The following is a 24,609-nucleotide window of genomic DNA, read 5'->3' on the forward strand; positions in this document are numbered from 1 at the left end:
CAGTTCTCAGGGCAGCATCCATGTATTTGCTAATGTGGAGCATTTTGAACGTATCCTTGCCCTCCTAGACATGCCAATGCATATGTAGTTGTATCCAGCACCTGGCATTTTCTCTTTGGCACAGACTGGAGAACTAATAAATACTGTTCTGGGTTTGGCTTTTTCCTGCCTTCCTGATCCACCTTTAAACACCACAAATATTGAATTAGGCTTTTCTTTCAGAGGAAACACAACTCAGCCTACAGGAAGATGTCTATCCTGAGAAATGGAACCCAGGGGTAAGGGGGAAGATTCTGAAATATTCTGGAAGCTTACCACAGGCCAGACGAACCTGGCCAAAGGGGGCAGTGACAACAGTCCTGAAAGCTGGGGTCGGGGTGTGCCCTCTGGCTGCAGGTTGACAGTGTGCTAAAGAATATGCAAAAAGGTCAGGGGCAGGATCAATTACATACCCTGAAGGATCGCCTAGGAGAGGCGTGGGCGCTCCCATCCTGGATAGTTACCACTCAGCTATTAACAAGGCCCACGGAGAAGAAGCAAATTATACTTCAAATTTCACCCACTTCATACAGTTCTCAGGAAAGTCTTTCTTTTGTCAGAGGCATATAAAATGAAATTCATTGGGGGAAGAAACTGCTAAAATGCTTTTCTCCTGATTTCCTTTCTTTTACTGAAAATGAGGAGGGAAGCCAGTCATCTTCTGCTCTTCGCTTCCCCCCTTCTCTTTCCTCTCTCCAAGTCTTCCCATCCACCCCTCCTTGCTCTCTTTCAGACTCATAACCTCTGGCACATGGTGTTCTAACTCATAAAAGAAAATACTAATTAAAATACTTGCCAGGCAGTGGTGGCACACACCTTTAATCCCAGAACTAGGCAGGCAGAGGCAGGGGTTAGAGGACAACTTGGGGAAGTCGATTCCGTCCTTCTACCCCATGGGTCCTGGGGATTGGACTCAGGACATCAGGTTTGGTGGCAGATTTCCTTTCCCTTGGAGTTGTCCTGGCCTATAAAACAAGACCATCAATTATCTTCTGCTTTTCAAGTAGTCAATACCACTGGGCATGCTGTCTGAAGTGTTTTTGTTTGGAGGCAGGATCTCATACAGTCCAGGCTTCCCTGGACCTTGATGCCTTTGAACTCCTGATCCTCCTGCCTGCACCTCACAAGCACTGGGGTTACAGGTGTTCATCACCACACCTGGCAAAGCTTCCATCCACTGGGTTTCTATCTAGCCTGTCCTGGAGATCCCACTCATGACTTTGTACACACTGTGGTGTCATTTTATCATTGAGCTATACCCTCAGCCCCGGTACCCTCATCAAAATTATCTGTCTCATCTTTATGCTCAAAACGCAGGGAACCAGTGCTTGGGGGATATGTTTTATGCTATTCTATTCCTATGGGTACTGAGCCTGCCTGTATCCTGTACACCAGGGGCATGCCTGGTGCCTGCAGGGGACAAAAGAGGGTGTGTCCCCTGGAACTCCAGTCACAAATCCTTGTAAGCCACCATTAGGGGTGCTGGGAATTGAACCTGGGGTCTCTGGAAGAACAGTAGTAATTTAACCACTGAGCCATCTCTCCAGTCCTAATATTTTCATTGATTGCCAAAGTTCCAAGAAACTTGCAGTCTGTGAAAGAAAAGGAAATTTCTGCTGGTAGATTGCCATCTAGTGGTAAGTTTCTGTAATACAGTGCCTTGGGATGCTTGTGTGTTTCCCCACAGCCCTAGGTTCATGCACTCAACAGCTAGCACAGACTGGGCATTCTTCAAAAGAACTTTTGTCTCTTGTTTACATGAATATTATCAAAGAGACCCTACCAATAAAAATTAATATTAACTTTCTTTTCTGCTAACAACCAACGGTTTGTTGATAGTTTCCCATGCTGATTATCAAATCAGGTTTGCATTTTCAAAGGCTTTCCCCACTACTAGATTATTGCAAAACGTTGTATGCAACCAATTGCCACGTATGTCAAAAGGTGCTATGAATGAATCAGAAGCCACAGGTGCAGCAGTGAGGCTGTGTACTCCAGATTTAAGCCTTGCTAGGGGGTCTCCTCTTTGCTCTGGAAGAGCGTGACCGTTCTCAGAGTCCTCAAAAGTTACTGTTAGCTTTCCCACTTAGCCACCCTTTTGCTGTGTTAACACCCACGACAGGGAGTCATCCTTCTGCCAAGCTAACGGATGTTCTGGGGCCATGGGACCGCCACGTGATCTGCTAACCATGGCTAGTCTGCTTTCCATACCAATCCATACCAATTCGACCATGTATGGAAGGTAGGGACTCGAGTGTCTCAGAGAACAGAAAAGACCAAACACATTAGATGTGATCAGAAGAGAAGGTGCTGGCCATTAGGAGAGGGAAGCAGTCTCCCTCCCCGCAAAGTGGAAAGAAGGGTCTGAAACAAGAGCTTGTATAAGGATGAGAAGTCAGTGGGATGGAAAACATCCTGAGTGTGTGGAAACCTTCAATCTTGGCAAGAATTTGGGATCTCTGAGGAACTAAAGAGAGACCAACTTTCTATCCACTAGCCCACTGAATAAGATACAACAGCATTTAGCAGGCATAAGCAAAGCATTTGGAGAGATGGCTCACCCATTAAGAGCACTTGCAATTCTTACAGTGGACCTGGATACAGTGGTTCACAACCACTCCAGTTCAAAGGACTCTGATGCTGTTTTCTGACCGCCACAGTAACCAAGCATACATATGGTGCCCATATATACATATAGGCAGAACACTCATACACATTAAAAAAATAAAAAGGCATTTTTCTCTTTTACTAGATTTTATTTATTATGTATATTATGTATACAGTGTTCTGCCTGCATGAAAGCCTGCAGGCCAGAAGAGGGCACGAGATCTCTCATTACAGATGGTTGTGAGCCACCATGAGATTGCTGAAAGTTGAACTCAGGACCTCTGGAAGAACAGCAAATAGTCTGAACCTCCAGCTCCAAATGGGCAAATCGAAAGAAAGAAAAAAAAAGAAAGGAAGGAAGGAAGGAAGAAATAAAGGAAGGAAAGAAGGAAGAAAGAAAAAGAAAAGGCACAAGCAAAACTACCTATAAGTCCAAGGCCAACCAGGGCTATGTAACAAGATGCTATCTCAAAAATAAAACAAACGACAGGGTCAGTGATATGACTCAGCATTATGTTCCCCAGAACCTCACAGGTTGTCCTCTGCCCTCCCTACCCAAACTCACACCACACACACACACATACACACACACACACACACACACACACATAATAATAATAATAATAATAATAATAATAATAATAATAATAATAATAATAATAAAGTTTATTTAATAATGAAGAAAAGGTTCTAGGAGTGATGGTGTTCTCCTTTAATCCCAGCACTAAGGAGGCAAAGGCAGGTGGGATCTCTGGGAGTTCCATGACAACTTGGTCCACATAGTGAGTTCTGAGACAGCCAGAGCTGTGAAATGGAGAGACCTTGACTAAAACTAAAGATGCTGCTCAGCCCATTGCTCCCTCTCCTGATACTAAACTATTCTTTTTTAAAAAGGAAAGAAAGATCTGTAGGGCATGGAGGTGCACATCTTTAACACCAGTGCTAGAGAGGCAGAGGCAGGCAGATCTCCCTGAAGTCAAGCCCAGTCATTTCTAGAAGAAAGAGAAGGAGAAGGAGAAGGAGAAGAAGAAGGAGAAGAAGAAGAAAAGAAGAAGAAGAAGAAGAAGAAGAAGAAGAAGAAGAAGAAGAAGAAGAAGAAGAAGAAATGATACATCAAAATCCCAGGAGGTTTAAAATCAACAATCACAACATCCATAATAACCAGAATCCATTGACTAGTAAATGGACAGACACCATGTGATTCATCCAAATGGTAGAATATTAAGCAAACACAGAAAAGAATGAAGTGTGGCATACAATATGGACAACTCTTGGGAATACTGTGGGCATACAGCCCTGCTGGCAGAGTGCTTAGTTGGTGAGTGCTCACCTAGGATCTACACACCCCAACCAACAACTCCAGAGGTGTCACACCTCTGCGGCTTTATATTTGGCTTCTGGGAAGAGCATTATCCCTCTTATGGGGTATAAGATATACACATATTATATATGTACACATGTATGCATTTGCATGCATATATATCATTGTACTTTGTTGATTTTTACCCACATACATACTACCATAACCCCCAACCTTTTCCTCCCTCAAATAGTCCCCTTTTTGTACTATTAAATGTAGATTTTTTTTAAAAAAAACTAGATTCATTTTTCTTTGTCCCCCTTATTTTCTCTTGTTCCCTTCTCCTCCACTTCCTTTGAACCCCCTCTTTTCTCACTATTGTCGCCCTTTTACCTCCATGTCATATACATATACAAAGAGGGATGATCTCTGTGATTAAGTCCGGTTTATTAAACAGGTGCAAAATAGAAATACACTCACAATATAGAACGGGGCTGCAACACTGCTTCTGCTTCAGCCGTTGATCCTCTCACTCCCAAGGACTATCAGGGAGGTCGGGGAAGCTTACCAAGCCGCTGCTGCCAGTGAACCTGCCACAGTCCGAGAGAGAGAGCTTTGCACCACCCTGGCCTTTTATTTGGGGGTCTTTGGGTCATGTAACCCCAAAGAAGACCACGCCCATTGGGCCAAGCCTTGTCAATATGATTGACTGTCAGATCAAATTCCTACAACATATGTGTGTATGTATTAGCACATATATGTGTGCGTATTAGAACATATATATGTTGTGTATTAGAACATATATATTGTGTGTATTAGAACATATATGTGTGTATTAGAAAATATACACACATATGTGTATGTGTTCTGCAAATTAAAGGGACTGTATCGTTGTGAATCTTGTTTATCTCTTTTAACAAGACAATCTCCAGTTCTATCCATTTCCCCACAAGCGCCATAATTGCATTCTTCCTTATGGCTGAACAAAAGCATGACATTTTCTTTACCCGTTCACCTGCTAATGTCTCCATAGCTTGGCCATGGTGAAAAGTGGAACAGTAAACATGGATATGCATGTGTCTCTGTGGCACAGTCCCAGGAGTGGTACAATTAGATCACATGGTAGTTTTTATTTGTTTGTTTGTTTTTCATGGGGAATGCAGTGAGGCCTGATGTAACCTAGGCTGACCTTGAACTCATCTTACCTCTGTCTCCCAAGTGAGAGGCTTGCAACACCACACCTGTCTGATTTCCACAGTGGCTGCACAAGGATCCTTCTCTCAACACATCCTCAACAGCATTTGGAGTGTGTGTGTGTGTGTGTGTGTGTGTGTGTGTGTGTATTAAAAAGTTTAATCTTTTGTTTTGTGGTATGGGTATTTCTGTGCACCATGTGCATGCAGTGCCTATGGAGGCCAGAAGAGGGCATTGGGTGCCCTGGTACTGGAGTTACAGACAACTGTAAGCCACCCTGTGGGTGCTGGGACTGGAGCCTAGGTCCTCTGGAAGAGCAATCAGTGCTCTTATCCACAGAGCCATCTCTCCAGTCCATAATATTTTTTAACATGTATTACATATGTGTGTGCACATCACACATGTCACTGTGGGCATATGGAAACCAAAGAATAAATTGTGAGAATCAATTTTTTTCCACCATGTCGGTCCTGGGGACTTAACTCGGTTTGTCAGGCTTAAAGGCAAGTCACTGAGGTCTTTGTTTCTGAGCCATCTTGTAGAGTGCTTGCCTAGCATGTACATAGTCCTGAGTTCCACCCCCAGAACCACTTAAAACCAGACACCGTGTCATACATATGCTTGTGACAGAGGCCAACCTGGGTTATAGATGCCCCTTTCAAAAACAAAACAGGCAGTTGTGGTGGCACACACCCTTAATCCAGCATTCAAAAGACAGAAGCAGTGATTCTCTAAAGTTCAGATATAGTCTACAAAGCAAGTCGCTGGCTAGCCAGAGCTACACCATGAGATCCTGTATTTAAAAGAAAAAAAATTACAAAAATAGTTTTTAATGTATAAGGCTGGGCTGGCTAATCTTGTGTAGCATGAATTCTGATTGGTATTAATAATAAAAACCCAGAGTCAGATATAGGTATTAATGCTGAAGACTAAGAAGCAGAAAGGCCAGTCACTGGAGAATTTTTACCTCTACCAATGCTTAGATCAAAGGGGCGATCCTGTCTCTACAAATCTTCAGACTGAATCTCCAGACTGCATCCTCAGACTTCATCTGAGTCCCTGCCTCTTGTCTTATATTCCTCTCTCTGCCTAGCCATATGCCTTCATGTCTCCATCTCTCTAGGGCTGGGATTAAAGGCATGTGACTCCCAAGTTCTGGGAGTTAAAGGTATGAGTCACCCCTGCCTGGCTCTGTTTTTCTTTTAGACTGGATCAATTCCGCATAGTCCAGGGTGGCCTTGAACTCACAGAGATCCGTCTACCTCTGTCTCCTGAGTGTTGGAATTAAAAGTGTGTGCCACCACTGACTGGCCTTTATGGCTAACTAGTGGCTTAGCTCTGCACTCTGATCTTCAAGCAAGCTTTATTTGTTAGATTACATACAAAATATCACTACAGTCTTATGTTGTAGGGAGTCACTTGTTGTTTCCCAGTCTCCCAAAATATATTCAGATCCAAAATATATTATATTATCACACAGAAACTATATTATTTAAATTACTGCTTGGCCCATTAGTTCTAGCTTCTTATTGGCTAACTCTTATATCTTAATTTAACTCATTTCTATTAATCTGTGCATCATCACGTGGCAGCGGCTTACTGGGTAAAGTTCCAGCATCTGTCTCCAATGGAACTACATGGCTTCTCTCTTATTCCACCTTCTTTCTCCCAGCATTCAGTTTAGTTTTCCCCGCTTACCTCTGTTCTACTCTATCAGGCCAAGTCAGTTTCTTTTTTTTATTAATGGTAATCAAAGCAGACAGAGGGGAATCCCACATCACCTTATGTCAACTTAACACTAAACTAGAGTTATCTGAAAGGAAGGAAACTTAATTGAAGAAGTACTTTGATAAGATCAGCCTTAAGGCATTTTCTTAATTAGTGATTGATGAGGGAGGTCCCAATCCATCGTGGGTGATGCCATCCCCGGGCTGCTGGTCCTGGGTTCTATAAGAAAGTAGGCTGATGCTAGGCAGTAGTGGCACATGCCTTTAATCCCAGCACTCAGTAGGCAGAGGCAGGTGGATCTCTGTGAGTCTGAGACTAGTCCTGGTCTACAGAGTAAGTTCCAGAAAAGGCTCCAAAGCTACACAGAGAAACCCTGTGTGTTGGGGGGGGGGAGGGGCAGACTAAGCAAGTCACGGTGAGCAAGCCAGTAAGCAGCACCCTTGCATGGCCTCTGCATCAGCTCCTGCTTCCAGGTTACTTCCCTGTCTGAGTCCTGTCCTGACTTCCTTCAGGGATGAACAATGACGTAGAAGTGTAAGCCAAATAAACCTTTCTTTCCCAGCTTTCCTTTTGGTCATAGTGTTTCATCACAGCAACAGAAACCCTAACTGAGACAAAGGCCTTGGGTTTGACACTCAGACTTCAATGGGAGAGAATAAAAGACCACAAACTTTCAGACTCATGAAACTAAATTACAACTCCATCTTTTGTACCATTTGACATTACTTAAGCTCTTCAGCCTCAGCTTCTGAGCCATAAAAAGGGATGGTTCTTCTTCTTCAGGAATAGTAGATAAATTACTTTTAACATGCATAGATCCAAATGTGGAAGCACACATTTTCTTTATTATTGTTGTTGGTTTTGAGAGGGTCTCATTATGTAGTTCTGGTTGGTCTGGAGCCTGTCAAACCAGGCTGGCCTCAGCTGTAGAAGTGCCCTGCCTCTGTTTTGGTTTGGTTTGGTTATTTGGACAAAGTCCTTGACCCTCTTGATCCTCCTGTTTCCACATCCTCGGGTTGGGACTAGAGGCATGTATCACCATTCAGAAGATCCATCCTCTTCATGTAAGTTCCCTTTCCTTAGCTGTATTTTCTCTAAGGGGCGGAGATAAGAACTGTCCCAGCAAAATCACTCCTCATAAGGATGGTTCCAGCACTTGAAACGGGTGAGAACTTTCCCTTCTTCACAGTCAATGTCTTCAATGGAAGCAGGATACTTGAAATGCAGGGCTGCAAGCAAGGCTTCCTTCTGGGGAGGGAGGAGCTATGTAACTCAGTGAGGGGACAAGCAGTCTTCTGGAGGATCCAATATCACCCCAAGCTTGGTTCGTGAATAACACACATCTTTAATCCTAGCCAGAGCTATATAATGAGATATTGTCTCAAAGAACTTTAATATGCAAAGGCCTGAAGAAATGGCTCATCAGTTAATAGGTTGTTCTATCTGAGGACCTGGGTTCAAGTCCCACCACTCACCTGGTAGCTAACAACCAATTGTAACTCCAGTTCCAGAACATCTGGTACCCTCTTCTGACTTCCTTGGGTACCAGGCACACGGGTGAGGCGTGCACACGGACACACATGTGTGCACGCAGACAAAACACTCATACAAATAAAATAAATAAATCTTTTTTTTTAAGTACACATCACATTAGGTTTGTTTTATAAATTAAGTGTTAAATAGCCAGAATGGCGCAGGCAAAGAAAGCACTTGACAAAGTGTTTGATTATTGGTTATTTATAATCTCTTGAGCCCCACGCATGCAAAGAACCACAATGGAGTCAAAAGCACTTTGCAAACTAGGACTTTTAGGTATATTTTCCCTAGATAAAATAATAAGTATTAACCGTGGCCTTTCATGGAAAATTGAGATCGATTCACATCACCAAAAGAGCTGTGGGCTTGTTTCCAGCTGTGATCTTGATTTCTGAGTCCAGAGCCTGGTACTGGAAAGACTTGAAGAGCCAGGCGTGGGTGGAGAAATGTAGCTCCATCAGTCCGTGTGTGCACCCTAGCGAGCTCGAGGTCCTGGATTTGATCCCAGCCACCGTGTCACACACCTGGAACACCAATATTGGGGGGGCAAGGCAGGGGGGACATGGAGTTTAAAGACATCCTAGACAGAGTTCAAGGACAAATTGGGATTCAGGAGACTTTTAAAAACACTTGATGATCCTGAAACTAAAGATGTAGAGGTGTTTTGATTAAAAACACGTGTTTCCCTTTCAAAGGTCTTTTAATTGTTCTCAAGAACAGGGCAAAAAACCTCCTGTCTGAGTTTATGGCTAACTCATTTTTTTTTTTAATTTTATGTTTGTGGATGAGTGTATGCAGGAGGCTTTCGATCTCCTAGATTGAAGTTAATAACCAACTGTGAGACACCGTGTGGGTGCTGGAGATGAAAACTGGGTATGCCTGATGGGGATCGAACCCTGGTCCTCTGCAAGGGCAGTAAGCCCTTTCAATCGCTGAGCCATCTCTCCAGCCCATAATTCTTTTTCATTTGTCTTATTTTGTTTTGCGTTCGTTTGCTTTTGCGAGACTGGGTTTACAACCAGAGGACTGATTGCCCTGTCTGTGTAGTTCTGGCTGTCCTTGAACTTGTAGACGTTGGCAGCAGATCCCAGAGATCTGCCTGCTTCTGTCTCCCAGTGCAGGGATTAAAATCGTGCACAACCACCATCGACCTATAATCCACTCTTAAAATCTTCTCACTTCTCCTTTTTTCTGGGAGAGAGTGCAGGGTTGGGGCACCAGCAACAGCTTGGGAGAGAGCCAAGTGCCTGCTGAGCAACTCTGACGCTTTGCATGCTCGTGACACAACGTTTCAAATCTCACATCCAGTACCACCAAGACCTTTTCTTACAGCTCCTAGACAGGAGGAACTCCAGGACTTCAGAAGTAGCAGAGTGAGTGCTCACGAGGTGCAGGCTCAGGCCACACCCAGGGAGGAGCAACTAGGGCCCTGCCTAGGGATTCAAGCCAGTGGAAGAGCGGCCCCAGGGCCAGACCTGGAACTACAACCCCCAGGCTCCCCTCGCGGCTGCACGTGGTCCCGCAGCCCCTGAAAGAAAAGTGCAACAGCTTGGCTCAGTGGGAACCGCGTCTCCCGTGCGCAGGAGCAACAGGGTGGCCAAAGTGAGCGTGGTGCCAAGCGGAGGAGCAAAGGTAGGTACGCTGACTGGGTAGCTCAGGGACTGTGAGGGTGACCCTATGGTCTGGGGCCAGTGACACTCGGAATTCTTTGCAGACCCGGAGTAGCCCAGCCTCCAGGATACCTCTTCTGAATAGCCTTTCAACAGAAGGGAATTTAACCATTGACTCTAGTATACCTATCTCGTTTTAGGAGAGGTTACTTTTTTGGCTTCTTGTTTTGTGTTTTTCAATATCTAAATTTCTAGTTTGCCAAGTATTTTTCAAGTCATTCTCCTTGTTCAGAGGTAAGCAAATCCCCGGCTTCTTTTTAAACTATGCGGTTTTAAAAAGAGCTCTGGCTTCTTTGCTCTGGTGTTCCTACGTGTGGATGTAGCTGGTACCCCGTTTCTACAAGAGCTTTCCAAATTCTTTTTAAGTCATGGCTGTGAGAATATTGTGATCGTTTGCTGTTAATTCAAACTATAAAGAATTTTAGAGCGTAACATTCCCAAGTTGTTCTTAAAGTTTGTGTTTTAAAAATACTTATTATTCATTGTTAAAGCTTGTTTTTGTTTTGTTGGGATGGTGGGGGAGGGTGGCCCTTGAAACAGGGTCTCTCTGTGTAGCCCTGGTTGTCCTAAAACTTTCTCTGTAGACCAGGCTGGCCTTGAACTCACAGAGATCTGCTTGACTCTGTCTCCTGAGTGCTGAGATGAATGGCACCTGTAACTAGACCCGGCTGGGGTTTTGTCTCCTTGAGACAGTGTCCTGTGTCTCGAGATGACCTCAGACTGATCCTCCTACCTCAGGTGACTTGCAGTCTTGGACAGGAATAAATGTGCATCCAGTTTATAAGTCTGTAAGGTTGCTTGTTTTGTGTTTTACGATACAGAGTTTCTCTGTGTAGCCTGGCTGTCCTGCAATTTACTTGGTTGACCAAGCTGGCCTCGAACTTAGAGATCTACCTGCCTCTATCTCCCAAGTGCTAGGACTAAAGGTGTGCACCACCATGCCCGGCTTCTGTGAGGTTTTTTTTGTTTTGTTTTGTTTTGGTTTGGTTTTTTTGTTGGTTTTTTTTTTTCATAAAAAAAAACTCTTCAGGGGAAGTTCTGAAGCTAAACAATTTCCAGTTTGGGTCAAGGTATCTTTTTCTTTGGCTTCACAAGGTCTCTTTGTTGTGTAGCCCTGGCTGACCTGGAACTCACAGATCTTCCTGCCTGTCTCCCAAACGTTGGGATCATTCACCCTGCCTGGATGAATCCTCTGCTTTTTGTTTTGTTTTGATTTTATGCCCTTGAAACTTGGCCTTACATAACCCAGGCTGGTTTCCACTCGCTAAGTAGCCACAGATGGATTCGAACTCCTGACCCTCCTATCCCCACCTCCCAGGTGCTGGTCCTTGGATGTACGGCAATTTCCTGACTCTTACAGTGAGTTTAAAAATAGGGCTACACTGAGAGGGTTGAGGTGGGAGACAGATGCTGTGAAGCAGTGTCAAGTCTCAGGGGAAGGCCCGTGGCAGCCACAGGAACGGGCTCGAGCAGTAGGCTGGTACACTGCAGGCGTGAAGAAACCTTCCAGGCAGGCCGGGAAGTTGATGTCTTCTGAATAGGACAGAGACAAGATTAGAAATATGGGAGTTCTGGGAGTTTCTCAGTGGTTCCCAGCCCTTGTTCTCGTCTCCCACAGGCCCTACGTTTTCAACTACTCAAACTGCATCTAAGTGGTTATTAATTTAATAGCGCTCAAAGACACATAAGGCTGCCAATTCGAACTTAAAGGATGTTATTAAATGTGAACAAATGTGCTTTGTTCACAAAAGCACAAAGCAGAAGAAAATGAACGTCTGTGTAGCCAGAGCAGACCATTTTATCAAGGATGCTTAATGATGGCTGGCTCAAGCCCTTGGCTTCCTTATCTTTGTAACGTTCTTGCCTCGTGAAGGTCCTCTTGGACCCAGGGTCGATGACCACGGATCCAGATAAAAAGTAGCATGGGGTAAGTCATGAGAAGGACAGGAGAGAGGAAGGAAGCCCCAGGTAAGAAGATAGCAGAGTTTAAATGACTCAGAACCTCAATAAACAAAAGTGCTGAGTGCTATGGAGGAGTCACTAGCCCAGATAACTGTTCCCACTGGATAGGACTTCATGGAGAACAATGAGCCTGTGCTGCCCTGACCACGTGCCTGGCACATGACGCGTGTTGTGTCCATTCATTCATTTTACCCTATGAACTGTGGTTACTATTATCCTCATTACAGAAGGATAAAGAAGCATAGAGACATAAATGGTAGAGCCAAGCTGCGGGCCCTTGGTGTCTGACTCCAGAGCTCTCTCTCCTCTCATGGAAGGAAAGGGAAGGACTTGAGAGACTAGGATTGGCCGGCTCACTCTGGGTATCCCAAGTTACGGTCATTATAGATGTGCCAGATGCATTGTGATTTGCCTGGATCCCGGCTCTTTTCTAGGGTACCCATTTCCTCTGTTAGGTCTGCATTAATCTAGATAGGTTCACTCTGCTTGATGGAAAGGCCCACCGGTTCCAGATGAATGAATGAAACGAGGTTGCTCGCTCCAACAGTGAGTCCCTGTTGGAGAGCATCATCGTCAGGTGCAATGCGAAGAGCTCATTCAGTCTCCCGCATCATCAGACAGGAATTGAAAACCAGGTGTTAACGAGCGTGTGGCTTAATTGGCTAAGTGCCGACCATGCACAATAACCTAGGTTTCATCCTGAACCACAAAAAAATAAGTGTGTTGGCACATGCCTGTAATGCACAGTTTGCGAGAAGAGATTGGGTATGGTTGTAGGACCCTCACCCCTTATTTTAAAAGGAGCGAGAAGAAATTTCCTAGCAGAATGTTTTCCCAGGAAGATAGTGGCCTTCCCCTCTCCCACCCGGGAGATTCCAAGCACAAGGTCACTTAGCTCAGCCCAGCCAGCCACCTGGTACAGGCTGATAATGATAGCCTAACTCAGGAACAGTGGCCTTGCTCTAAGAACAAGGAAAAAGCTGACTTAGCAGAATGGGAGAGAGCAAAAGTCCTTGTACCCATGCCAAAGCAGCTTCAAAGATTCTCTTTGTAATTATGCCTTTAAAAGCAAACCCCACAGAAGAGATACAATTCCTCTCTACCTTGTTGTAATAGGGATGGAGATGAGTTCCAAACATGTTTGTATTATGCTGATTAAACCTTGCTTATTACAGTCTGGGCCTCTCTGGTGGTCTCTCTCTGGGGGTCGTAATCTGGGCACAACATGGTGACACACCAGTGATCCCAGAGAGACAGGAAGAACAGGAGTTTAAGGTCACCCTCGGCTGCACAGTGAATTGGAGGCCAGCAGGGCTTACAAAAAAAAACAAACAAACAAACAAACAAAAAAAACACAAAAAGCAAAGGATCCGAAGCTTGATGCCAAGCCTGACAACCAGAGTTTGATTCCCGAAGTCCAAATGGGGAAAGGAATGAACAGATTCTCAAAGTTGCCCTCTGACCTCTGTACATGTATTGTGGTATATATACCTAGACACATCCACAATAAATAACTGTTAAAAAAGAGACCAAAAAAAATTAAATTTAGACTATCAGAAGATACATAGGTTAATTGGATGATAGTTAATATTCTTTTTTTTTTCCTTTCAAGTCAAGGTTTCTCTGTATAGCTTTGGAGTCTGGCCTGGCACTTGCTCTGTAGACCAGGCTGGCCTTGAACTCACAGAGATGCACCTGCCTCTTCCTCCTGAGTGCTGGGATTAAAAGTGTGTGCCACCACCACCCAGCTAGTTAATGTGATTCACTCAACCCTTAAGTGCTGGGTTTTGTTGGGATTCCCCATAAGATATGGAGAAGAGAAGGCCTTCCTTCTGACTATCTCCAGTTTAAGTAATAGCAATTTCTCATGTGTTTGAGGCCCCAGAATGAAGTTGCAGCTCTGGTCCTGAGTCTGCTGGGTTTTACCTTTACTTCTATTCTTGAGATCTGGAGTTTCCCCAACTTTACGTAGCTGAAAGAGAAGGACTCCCAGAAGGTGTTTTCCTAGGTCTACCCTCTCTCTGCTCTAAAGTCTCCCCACCAATGTAATTCACCTCTAAATTTTTACATTCTCTTCTACTTGCTCTGTTCTATGTTGTAAGCGTATTTTACAGTAGTAACCTGGGATTGAACTTTGGCCTGGGAGTTTGGTCATTAATTGACATTCCTTGAAGAAAGAGAATGGCACTGTGTTTTCCAGACCTTCCAGCAGCTCGATGGCCTTCCCTAAGAAGAAACTCCGGGGTCTTGTTGCTGCCACCCTCACCCCAATGACCGAGAATGGGTAACTATCACGGGGGGCAGGGAAGGGCAGGGGCACAGTGGGTCCTGTTCCCATTCACTGAAAAGGTCAGAAGCTCCAGGAATCGCTGCACCTCTGGGGTGGTCTGCACATGTAAACGTGTGCCCATATACATGTATACTCAAAAACACATTCACTCCACATTACACACATCCATCAACACACACACACACAAACATACCACAAAGAAACCAAAGCATGCTCATACACGTTTTCTTAGTTAGAATATTGCTGTGATGAAACCATGACCAAAAGCAAGTTGAGGAGGAAAGGGTTCATTTGCTTATACTACATATCGCCTGTCACCATCAAAGGCAGTCAGGCAGGCAGGAACTCAAACAGGAGAGGAGCTGATGCAGAGGTCATGGAGGGGTACTGTTTACTGACTTTATTCCCCCTGGCCTGCTCAGCCTTTCTTATAGCACCCCCAGAACCACTTGCCCAGGGATGTCACCACCCACAGTGGACTGATTCTCCCCACAGCAATCAGTAATTATGGTTTTGATTTTTTAGTTTTGTTAGGTTTTTGAGACAGGGCTTCTCTGGGTAACTTCTGCTGTCCTAGAACTTGCTCTGTAGACCAGGCTGACCTCAAATTTATAGAGATTCCCTGCTCTACCTCCCGAGTGCTGGGGTCAAAGGTGCCCACCACCACCACCACCCAGCTTGGTTTTGTTTGTTTTTTTGTTTGTTTGTTTTTTTCTTAAGACAAGAGTCTCCCAACATAGCCTTAGCTGTCCTGGAACTCACTATGTAGACCAGGGTGACCTCTACCTCTGCTTCTCAAGTGCTGGGATTAAAGGCCCAGCTTTGTTCTAGGCAATCTTGTGGAGACTTTTTTTTTAAGTCCTTATTCCTAAATAGCTCTAGCTTGTGTCAAGTTGGTATACATCTAGAACCAATGCTTTGGAAGGACCCTGTGCTACGGAAAGGGGGAGGCCTCAACAAGGTGGACTCATCGGGCTTCTTTTCAGTCTCATTTAAAAACTGATTAAATGTTGGAAGGTGGGGGCAGAGGAAGGAGAGAAGACAGCAGAGGTAAGAGCTGGTGATTGCTGACTTTTCTCAACAATTTCTCAGGCAGGTGCCTTGACTTCCAGGTGAAGAGTGGGGCAGCCTCTTAGCCTGCATGGTCAGATAATGGCCCTACCCCATACATAACCATGCACCATACATAGCCATGCACCATACATGACCATGCCCCACCATACATAACCATGCACCATACATGACTATGCACCATACATGACCATGCACTTATATATGTCCATGCATCATACATGACCATGCACCATACATGACTATGTATGCTCCTCCTTGGACACTTGACACAAGGGGAGCAGCCACTTCCTCGTGCTGAATGCTATTGACCCATCAGAGATGAATTTGCCACCTTTAAGCTTCCTCCTCTTGTAAGAAAAGAAACTTACCCCATACCTAAGTGCAGAATGATAAGGGATTAAGTAAGATAATCCTTAGAACAATGCTTGGTTTCTGCACTTAGGGCAACAGCTTAAGCTGTTACTGTGGCAAGAGACAAGGATAAGAAGAAGATGGGCCAACTTGTACTCCTCTTAAAAGGCCGTTTTGGGGGGAGTTCTGTTCCTGAATTTGTAAACCTTTTTAGAACTTTGAATTCACATTCAAGGTGGCCGCGTCACATATTCCTTAGCTATTTGGAGCCCAAGACTCTATGAAAAACTCCTATCCTTCCTGGAACTTAACTTGCTGACATATTATTTAGATCACTCTGTTGGCTAATAGTCTTTTTTCCCCCTGTTACTTCTCCTTTTCCACAACTTCTGGGAAAGACTGAAGTCAGCTGTTTTTCAGTTTCAGCTACTGGTTGGGTAGATAAGCAGGAGCCATGTGACTACATGAGCAGGCTGGATTTGCTTCCGGCTACAGAGTCAGATCCTGTCTGAAACATAGCTCAGCACATTCCCTCTTGTCCTTGCTGTGTTAACCTCTGAGATGGCTTCGCCAAGCAGCCTTTTCATCTGGGACACGCTGAGAGCGGTTGTGTGTCCTTCCCTACTCTGCTGTTATCTGGAATCACAGACCCAAAGTATTAGAGGTGACTAACAGGTCTCTAAAATCTAGGTGTGGTTGTACACACCTGCAAACTCACCACTTGGGAGGGAGAGGCAAAAGAATTTGTTGGAGGCAACTAAATTAACTCCTCGGTGAGTGCAGGGGCAGCCTGAGCTATGTTAACTCCTCGGTGAGTGCAGGGGCAGCCTGAGCTATGTTAACGCCTTTTTCTCTCATCACTTGTCCCATCAAAATACTCTTAGACTGAAGAGATGGCTCAGTGGTACAGACACTGCCTGCTGTTCCAAAGGATCTGGGTTCAAGTTCCAGCACCCACATAGTAGCTTACAGTCATCTATTCAGGCATCCGATGCCCTGTTCTGGCCTTTGAGGGCATCAGGCATGCACATGGTGCACTGACTTACGTTCAGGCAAAACACCCGTACACATTAAATAAACAAACCTAAAAGAAAATTAAAACAAACAAAGCCACTCCTGTATACACAGAGTGCTTTAGAACACCCAAGAACAAGTGGACATTAACCTGTTTAGCCACAGTAAAAGCTGGCCTTCTGACATTGTTTCCAAAACACTGGATGGCAAGAAAAGGCACATGGCATGCAGTACGTTTGCCCAGGTGATATGGCATTGTGGCAGTGTTTCTAACCTGGCTTGCAACAGAAAACCACAGCTCCCTAATGCCAAGTAACTGAATACAAACTATTGCATGCGCACACACACACATATACATACACATATGAATACCCTTGGCTGTCCTGGAACTTGATTTTTGGATCAGGCTATCCTTGAACTCACAGAGATCCACCTGCCTCTGCCTCCCCAGTGCTGGGATTAAAGGTGTGCAAAACCATGCCCAACCTTTTTTCCTTCTTAATCTCATAAATGCTAAAAATTTGGCTCTTATATAAGATGATATCCTAAAATAGGGAAATTGGAAAGGAAAAAAAAAACTACGTAAACGAGTTTTCTTTAAAGTATCTGCCAGCGCCAGTGGTGGTGCACGCCTTTAAACCCAGCACTCAGGAGGCAGAGGCAGGTAGCTCCCTGAGTTCCAGGACAGCCTGGGCTACAGAACAAGTTCCAGGACAGCCAGGGCTACACAAGAAAACCCTGCCCCCCCCCCACCAAGTATCTTCCAGGTTTACATCAAGGAGCTACCTTGCCTTTGAGAGTTGTCACTCGGTCCTCGAGAGATGACTGAGTGATTCAGAGAACTTGCAGTCCTTGTAAAGGGCCCAGCACCACATGTTGACATTCAAGGGTCCTTTACTCCTAATTCCAGTTCCATTGTGCTCTCTTCTGGACTTCTCAGCGACTAGGTGCCCACGTAGTATACAAACATACATCCAACAAAACATTCACACGCTGAAAAAAATAATAAATAAGCCTTAAAAAAAAAAAACTGTTCTTGGGCCAGCAAAATGGCCCAGTGGGTCAAGAGCTTAAATCCCCAGGACCCACATGAAAAACAGACATGGTAGCCCTTGTCTGTAATCCCCAAACAGTAGACAAACCCAGAGGGATCCTGGGAAGTTCTGGTGCTATCTAGCCTGGATTACACAGCAACAAACAGAAGACCCTGCCTCAACCAAGGTGCAAAGTGAGGACTGCTAGCTGAGGCTCTCCTCCGACCTGCACATGCTCTCTCACACATGAACATGCCCAAGCACAAGGACACACACAAAGATAAAGCAAGCTGTCCTTCATGTCCTGCAAAGGAAGACTTCAGCCCTAAAGCGCTCTGGTGCTTGAGTGTCTACAGTCCTCTGCTCTGACGCCATTAGCGACTCTGTGGGCTTCACAATTCAGTAAGACTTCAAAGTTCTAGCCACATCAGTCCATCTCCACCCAGCAGCCTAGTGAGCATCCTTGTAAGTAAATCTGACAAATCATTCTTCTCTGCTGGAGTCGGTTGTCTCTCCTCTTCCAAAGCCTTACTTCTCGCTGTATGGTCCTTGGACCAGTTATTCCAGTACCACACAGGAACCTGATAGGATCGCAGGCCTCGGCCCTGCCACATCCCGCTAGTCAGAACCTGCCTTCGAACAGTGGTTCGCTAGAGCCTGAGATGACCTAGCCTGAAGAGGAAAAGCCAGACTCCCAGAGACACAGGAGTCCTGCACAATCTGCCTTCGTTTCTGGCTTCGTTTGTTTCCCCAAACAGCATCACATCCTCTCTTTCTCCCCAGGCTCCGTACCTTGTCTCATTCTGTTTTCTCGACTTTTCCCACTGCCACTTTCTCCTTAAAATGTCAGCTTACCCGTCCAAACGTTTGCAGGAGTGAAAGGGAGTTTCTTTTTCTCCCCCCACCCCTCTGAAGAGTTCATCTTCCCCTTTACTGAAGCACACTGACAATAGATGGGTGAAGAGCATACAACACTCATTCGCCAGGCTGGGGAATGACAACCATACCAAACACAACACTAAAAGAGACATCAGTTAGGTTTAAGCATCCTCTTTAGTGTGGGATGGGGGAAGGACTGCAGGCTTTTTTAGAGGAAAATACCTAAGCCCAGAGTAGACAGTAGTTTATAAATGGTTCTCCAGGAAGATTGTCTTGGCATGGTGACATTCCTAGTCTCTGCAGGTGATTACCATCTAGGTAAGGTTTCAGGAGGCCATAGGACAGCAATAGTTCCTCTGGGGAGATGTCCAGTAAAAGAATTTCCAAGAGTGATCCACCCTGCACCCAGGAGAAGCAGCAGCAGGTCAGAAAGTCCCTGATTCTCAGGGGGTTTGTTTTGCTTTGTTTTTGTTTATTGAGATAGGGTTTCTCTGTAGCGTTGGAGCCTGCCCTGGAACTCACTCTATAGACCAGGCTGGCCTCGAACTCCTCTGCCTCTGCCTCCTGAGTGCTAGGATTAAAAGCGTGCACCACCACCGCCCAGATGATCGTGAGGACTTTTAACTCTTTAGTTCAAAGCATCATAAGCTGGGATATCATTTCTCAAGCCCCAACCCATCCTTGGCAATTTTTCCCATTTCTTCTTTAAAAAAGAGGGAAAAAAAGGTAGAGGCTCCCTCCTGTGTGACCCCCGTGGTGTTTATTCTGTGTATACCTTTTTTATATTGCATCAAATTTATCTGTTTTATGCTGACGTTTATCTTTTTTATGACTTTATTTTCTATCTGTATGGGGGCTCACGTGCCGCAGCACACACATGAAGGTCAGAAGACACTTGTGGCAGCCAGTTCTTCCCTCCCACCATGTAGACCCCAGGGACTGAACTCGGGCTGTCAGGCCTGGCCTCAAGTGCCATTACCCACTGAGCCATCTTGCAGCCCACGATAACATTTTGATTATTTTGTGCCTGTATTTTTCCAGCAGGTTTTGAGCTGTTCTAACTTAGGGTGGGCATCGTGCAAGGACCAAACGTGTGTCTTATTTATCTTTATACGTTCCGCATCTAACAGAGTCGACTTGCCATTTCATCAGGGAACGTACCACAGGGATGACTAATGTGACTGTCAGAGAAAGGAAGCCAGCGTTTGACTGAACGAGCATGCGTGTCAGTCATCATGATGGGCATTTTATCCCTGCAGTCCAGTTTCACCTGACACCTCCACCGGGGACCCGGGACCTGCAGCTCTATTTCATAGCTGAAGAAATTGTATTTGGGTACTCTAAGGTGTACCTGTGGTCCTAGCCCTTAGGAGGCTCAGACAAGTTCATTTCTAACTGTACAATGCAGTAAACTGGGGGGCGGGGGGAGGCCAAAATGTCAAGAAAAAGTTGCATTTTCTCTGCCAGATGCCAGAGCTTCACTGTGGCGAGGGCCTTTTCCTGCTGCGCCACCTTACAGGCCCTGGGTCCGTTGGTGACTGAACTACTGGATGTCTCGTTCAAGAGTCGCAAACTTAACAACCTACAGCAAGTGTCAGGCAGGGATCGGAAGCTCTGAGGTAGGTAGCTGGCAGGACATGGGGTCTTTAACAGTGCAGGTGCTGGCCTTCCTGTTCTGAGAAATTAACTTTAGCCAGATGTGGTGCCCCACGCTTTTAATCTTAACACAGTAGGGGAACAGTCTCCATACTGAGTTCCAGGACAGCCAGGGGGCTATGTAGAGAGACTTTGTCTAGGATAGTCAGGGCTACATAGTGAGACCCTGTCTCCAAAAACGGGGAAAAAAAAAAAAGCCTTGTTATATATGTGGCTTTTCAATCGTTTGTGGACACACATAATCACGTGTGTGTGCGTGTAGAAGGCAGAAAAAACTCAAAATATTGTTCCTCACATGCCATCTGCCTTATTTTTTGAAACAGTCAGTAGCCTGGAACTCCCCAAGTAGGCTAGGCTAGCTGGCCTGTGAGCCTCCAGGATCTGCTGCCTGCCAGGAAATATTTTTTGGTATATTTTTACCTGAGTTCTATGCACTAGGCTCAGGCCCTTGTGCTTGCAGGGCAATTGTGTCACCAAAGTCCCCAACCCCAAAGTCTTTTCCTACGTGAAAGAAATTTTAACATGTGAAAGTCAGATAGACGTTGTTCTAAAGTTTGCCCCTTTCAGCCTGTGCCATAGTTCCAAAGGGGCACAGGCGGAGAATCTTTTCTAGATGATTCTTCCATTGCCCTAGAAATTCCAGCATTAACGCCATTCCTAAAGGCGTTTCTTGAAAGAATAGATAATACAGCTCCTATGAGCCTGAGTAGAATTGACACCCAGCGCAGCCTGAAGGAGTGTGACAGGGAAGAGGGAGAGCATGGGTGGAAACCCTTTCCCCTGAGGCCAAACATAATAAAATAGAATAAATAAAAAACAAACAAGCAAAAAAAAAAAAAACTACATGTGACGTTCACTGAGGAAGGAGAAAAAGCTTGGGTTTCACCTTCCTACATCTGACTGAGGGTACTGCCAGCTCCCTAGAAAGAGGTGCATGCCCAGACCGACCCAGACAGGTGGCAGCTCCCAGAAGAGTGGGAGGAACTGAGAAGGCAGGTTCTCCCCAGACATCCCGTCCCATGACTTCTTCCCAACCTCCCTTAATTCTTAACTTAGTCATAGCTTTCGGGTTTTGGTTAATTATATACACAGCCTCCTAATGTAATGGCGAAGTTACAGAATTTCACAGGCCTGAAAGCAGAGTGGCCGAGAGAACCCACCCTCATCAGCGTGTGTTTGTGTGGCACGGAGCACTGGGGCAGAGAGCGGGCAGCGCTACGATGTTGGGGCCCAAACCACGGTAGAAAGAGCCTTCCCCTCATGGCCTTAAAACGCCCCCTAAGCACCCTCTTTCCAAGCTATGGGCCCCGCTCTGTCTTCCCTCGCTCCGAAGGCAGTCGCTGTGTCTGCAGTCTTTGCTTTCAGTATCTTTTCCTTTCAAACTCAAAATCTGCCAAATTTTCTTTTCTCTCTTTGTTTCTAGTCCCTTGGCTGAAATACCCTTTGATGTCTGTTATCTAGGTGCACCAGATTTTTTTTTATTGTTGTTTAAGGAATAGAATAAGTAAAGATGAAAAGAATGGTAATAAGGCTAAACGCAAATTAGGCAGCTCCAGTCCTTCTACACAAAAGCGTAAATGACAGCCTGCTAGTTCTCTGTGTTCTTGGCAGTGTAACCATGGTTCTGCAACAGTAAACCGAGACTCGCCACGCAGTTTCCCTTTGAATTTTTACTCTCAGTCATCCATCCTTCCCACATTAATTTTTCTTTTCTTTTTTTGTTTTGTTTTGGTTTGGTTTTAGTTTTAATGAGTTATCTTTTACAATTTATTTATTATTATTTTATGTGCATTGATGTTTTGCCTGCAGGTATGTCCATGCAAAGGAACCAGATCCCCTAGAATGAAATTCCAGACAGTTGCGAGCTTCCATGTGGGTGCAAGGAATTGAACCCAAGTCCTCTGGAAGAGCAGTCAGTGCTCTTAACCTCTAAACCATCTCTCCAGCCCCTTGGTTTTGTTTGTTTGTTTGTTTGTTTATGTGTTTTTGTTTTGTTTTGTTTGAGATAGTGTCTCTCTGTGTAGCTTTTACTGTCTTGGAACTCACTCTGTAAACTAGGCTGACCTCAAACGCAAATATTCGCCTGCCTCTACTTCCCAAGTGCTGGGTTTAAAGGTATCCACCGCCATTGCCCTGTACCACCTAATTTTTCATAGTGGTAGGCCATTTAATGCAGTTTTGGAGCCCACTTACCAATATTTGAATTGATATGACTTTAAAGGGAAACACCCTTCACCTTCAGCATCAGATCTTCACGAGATCATTTTGCTTCAGACTGAACAGTGCAGACAGAGCACGTGGGAGTTCACTAAAGTGCCAGCCAGTTGTTGGAGACCAGGCCTACAATGTCAGGACTTTAGAAGCTGAGACAGGAATATCAGGAGTTCAAGGCCAGCTGCAGCTACACAGGGAAAGGCCAGCCTGATCTACATGAGACCGTCCAGGTAGACATAGTAGATTCACATCTTACTGAGAGAGCTCAGCTAAGACATGAAAAAGTGAAGACAGAGAATATGAGCGTTATTTCCAAAACCATGCTCTCCCCAGCAAAGGAAGCATGGGTATTTGATTTAGGGAGTCTAGACAGATTCAGCCCTGGGATCAAGTTAAAAGGTCACTCCTGAGCATTCTCAGTTGAAAGTCATACTTTAAAAAAAAAAAAAAAAAGATTTGTTTATTTCTAGTTTATGTGTTCAGGTGTTTTGCCTGTATGTTTGTATGTACATCACATGCATGGCTGTTGCCCTAGGAGCAGGGTACCAGGTCCTCTGGAACTAGAGTTTTGATGATTGTAAGCCACCATGTGGGTGCTGGAATCAAACCTGGGTCTTCTGCAAAAGCACCAAGTGTTCTTACGCACTGAACCATCTCTCTAGTCCCAGGTCATAATTTTAAAAGAAAAGATGGGAGAACCATTTGGAGGCACGCTTAGCTCAGAGTCACAGGGCACTTATGAAAGGATTAAAGTGGCAGAAGCGCCTCTGGGATGCTTGCCTTGCACCAGAAGATTTCTCCTGAAAATAAAGGGAGGGGTACTAGGCTGCTGAGATGGCTCGGTGGGTAAAGGTGTTTGTGACATCCCCAAACCTGATGATTTGGTTCAATCCCTGGGACCCACATGATGAACAGAAAGAATAACTCCCCAAAAGTTGTCCTGTGACCTCTACACACATGTTGTCTGTCTGTCTGTCTGTCTGTCTCTCTCTCTCTCTCTCTCTCTCTCTCTCTCTCTCTCTCACACACACACACACACACACACTTGTATGTATACATCATCATCATCACTACCACTAGTTAGTGTCTGGTACACGCTAGGCAAGCTATTTACTGAGCTATGTACACAACCCCAGAGTAGATGTTTAATAATTGTTAATATGAACAGTTCTCGAGCTGTGAACTGGTTGAATAATCACCTAAGATAGACTAACTATGCATTCTTACTTATTTTCCCTGTCTTTCAGAGAAATCAACTTTCCTGTAATTGGTCAGTATGTGGATTACCTTGTTAAAGAACAGGGTGTGAAGAACATTTTTGGTAAGTCACCTCGTGAATTCTCTGTATGTATTTAGCTCAAGCCTTAGCTAGTAGTAGACCTCACCTCTGGGCATGTGTCAGGGTTATAGTGGAACCTGCTGGGATAACTAAACATTCTGAGTGTATAGACTCAATAATACTAGGTCTGCAGATTCCTTGGGAATAGCTCATTTGTCAGTGTGCAACAAACATATTGTTTTTATCCCCACTTAGAGACAAAACTCTCTAGCATAGAGATTCTTGAGATAGTGAAACCAAAAGGCAGTAGAATAACAGCAAAACCTGCTTAAGTGATACTGTAGCCCAGCATGCCTTTAGTACCAGCACTTGGGAGGTAGAGGTGAGGATCTCTGATTTCAGGGCCAGCCTGGTCTACAAAGCAAGTTCCAGGACTGCCAGGGCTACACAGAGAAACCCTGTCGGAAGACCTGGAGAGGTGATTCCGTGGTTAAGACTTTTGCCCTTTTTGCAAAGGACCTGGTTTGATTCCCAGCGCCCGCATCAGTACACATCACAGCTGGCCTCCGCATTATTTCTGATAAGATAAAGGTAGAGAAAAAGCCCAGGAGGCTAGAGAGCACTGGCTGCTCTTCCAGAGGTCCTGAGTTCAGTCCCTGGTAGCCACATGGTGGTTCACGCCCATCTATAATGAGATCTGGTGCCCTCTTCTGGCCTTCAGGCATGCATGCAAGACCAAGTCTGAGGTAAAAATGGCCAAGTGGCACTTTCTGCTCCGGGCA

The 24,609-nt window shown here is 45.0% G+C and overlaps 1 protein-coding gene across 2 annotated transcripts in view; it reads left to right on the forward strand.

The window, feature by feature from the left end:
• Positions 1-9,787: 9,787 nt before the first annotated feature.
• The window catches only part of Npl (N-acetylneuraminate pyruvate lyase), a 42,312-nt gene continuing 27,490 nt past the window's right edge, over positions 9,788-24,609 (forward strand). The window contains exons 1-3 of one of the 2 annotated variants that reach the window (XM_048431089.3): positions 9,788-10,036; positions 14,237-14,320; positions 23,796-23,869. In XM_048431089.3, coding sequence (XP_048287046.1) covers positions 14,253-14,320; positions 23,796-23,869 — 142 coding nt within the window. In that variant the 5' untranslated portion in view covers positions 9,788-10,036; positions 14,237-14,252. Of the gene's footprint in view, positions 10,037-10,160; positions 10,309-14,236; positions 14,321-23,795; positions 23,870-24,609 lie in introns of those variants that run through there. The other variant, XM_048431091.3, reaches the window with a different exon arrangement.

Source organism: Myodes glareolus, chromosome 5 (genome assembly GCF_982192425.1).
Source record: "Myodes glareolus chromosome 5, mMyoGla1.1, whole genome shotgun sequence".
NCBI lineage: Eukaryota > Metazoa > Chordata > Mammalia > Rodentia > Cricetidae > Myodes > Myodes glareolus.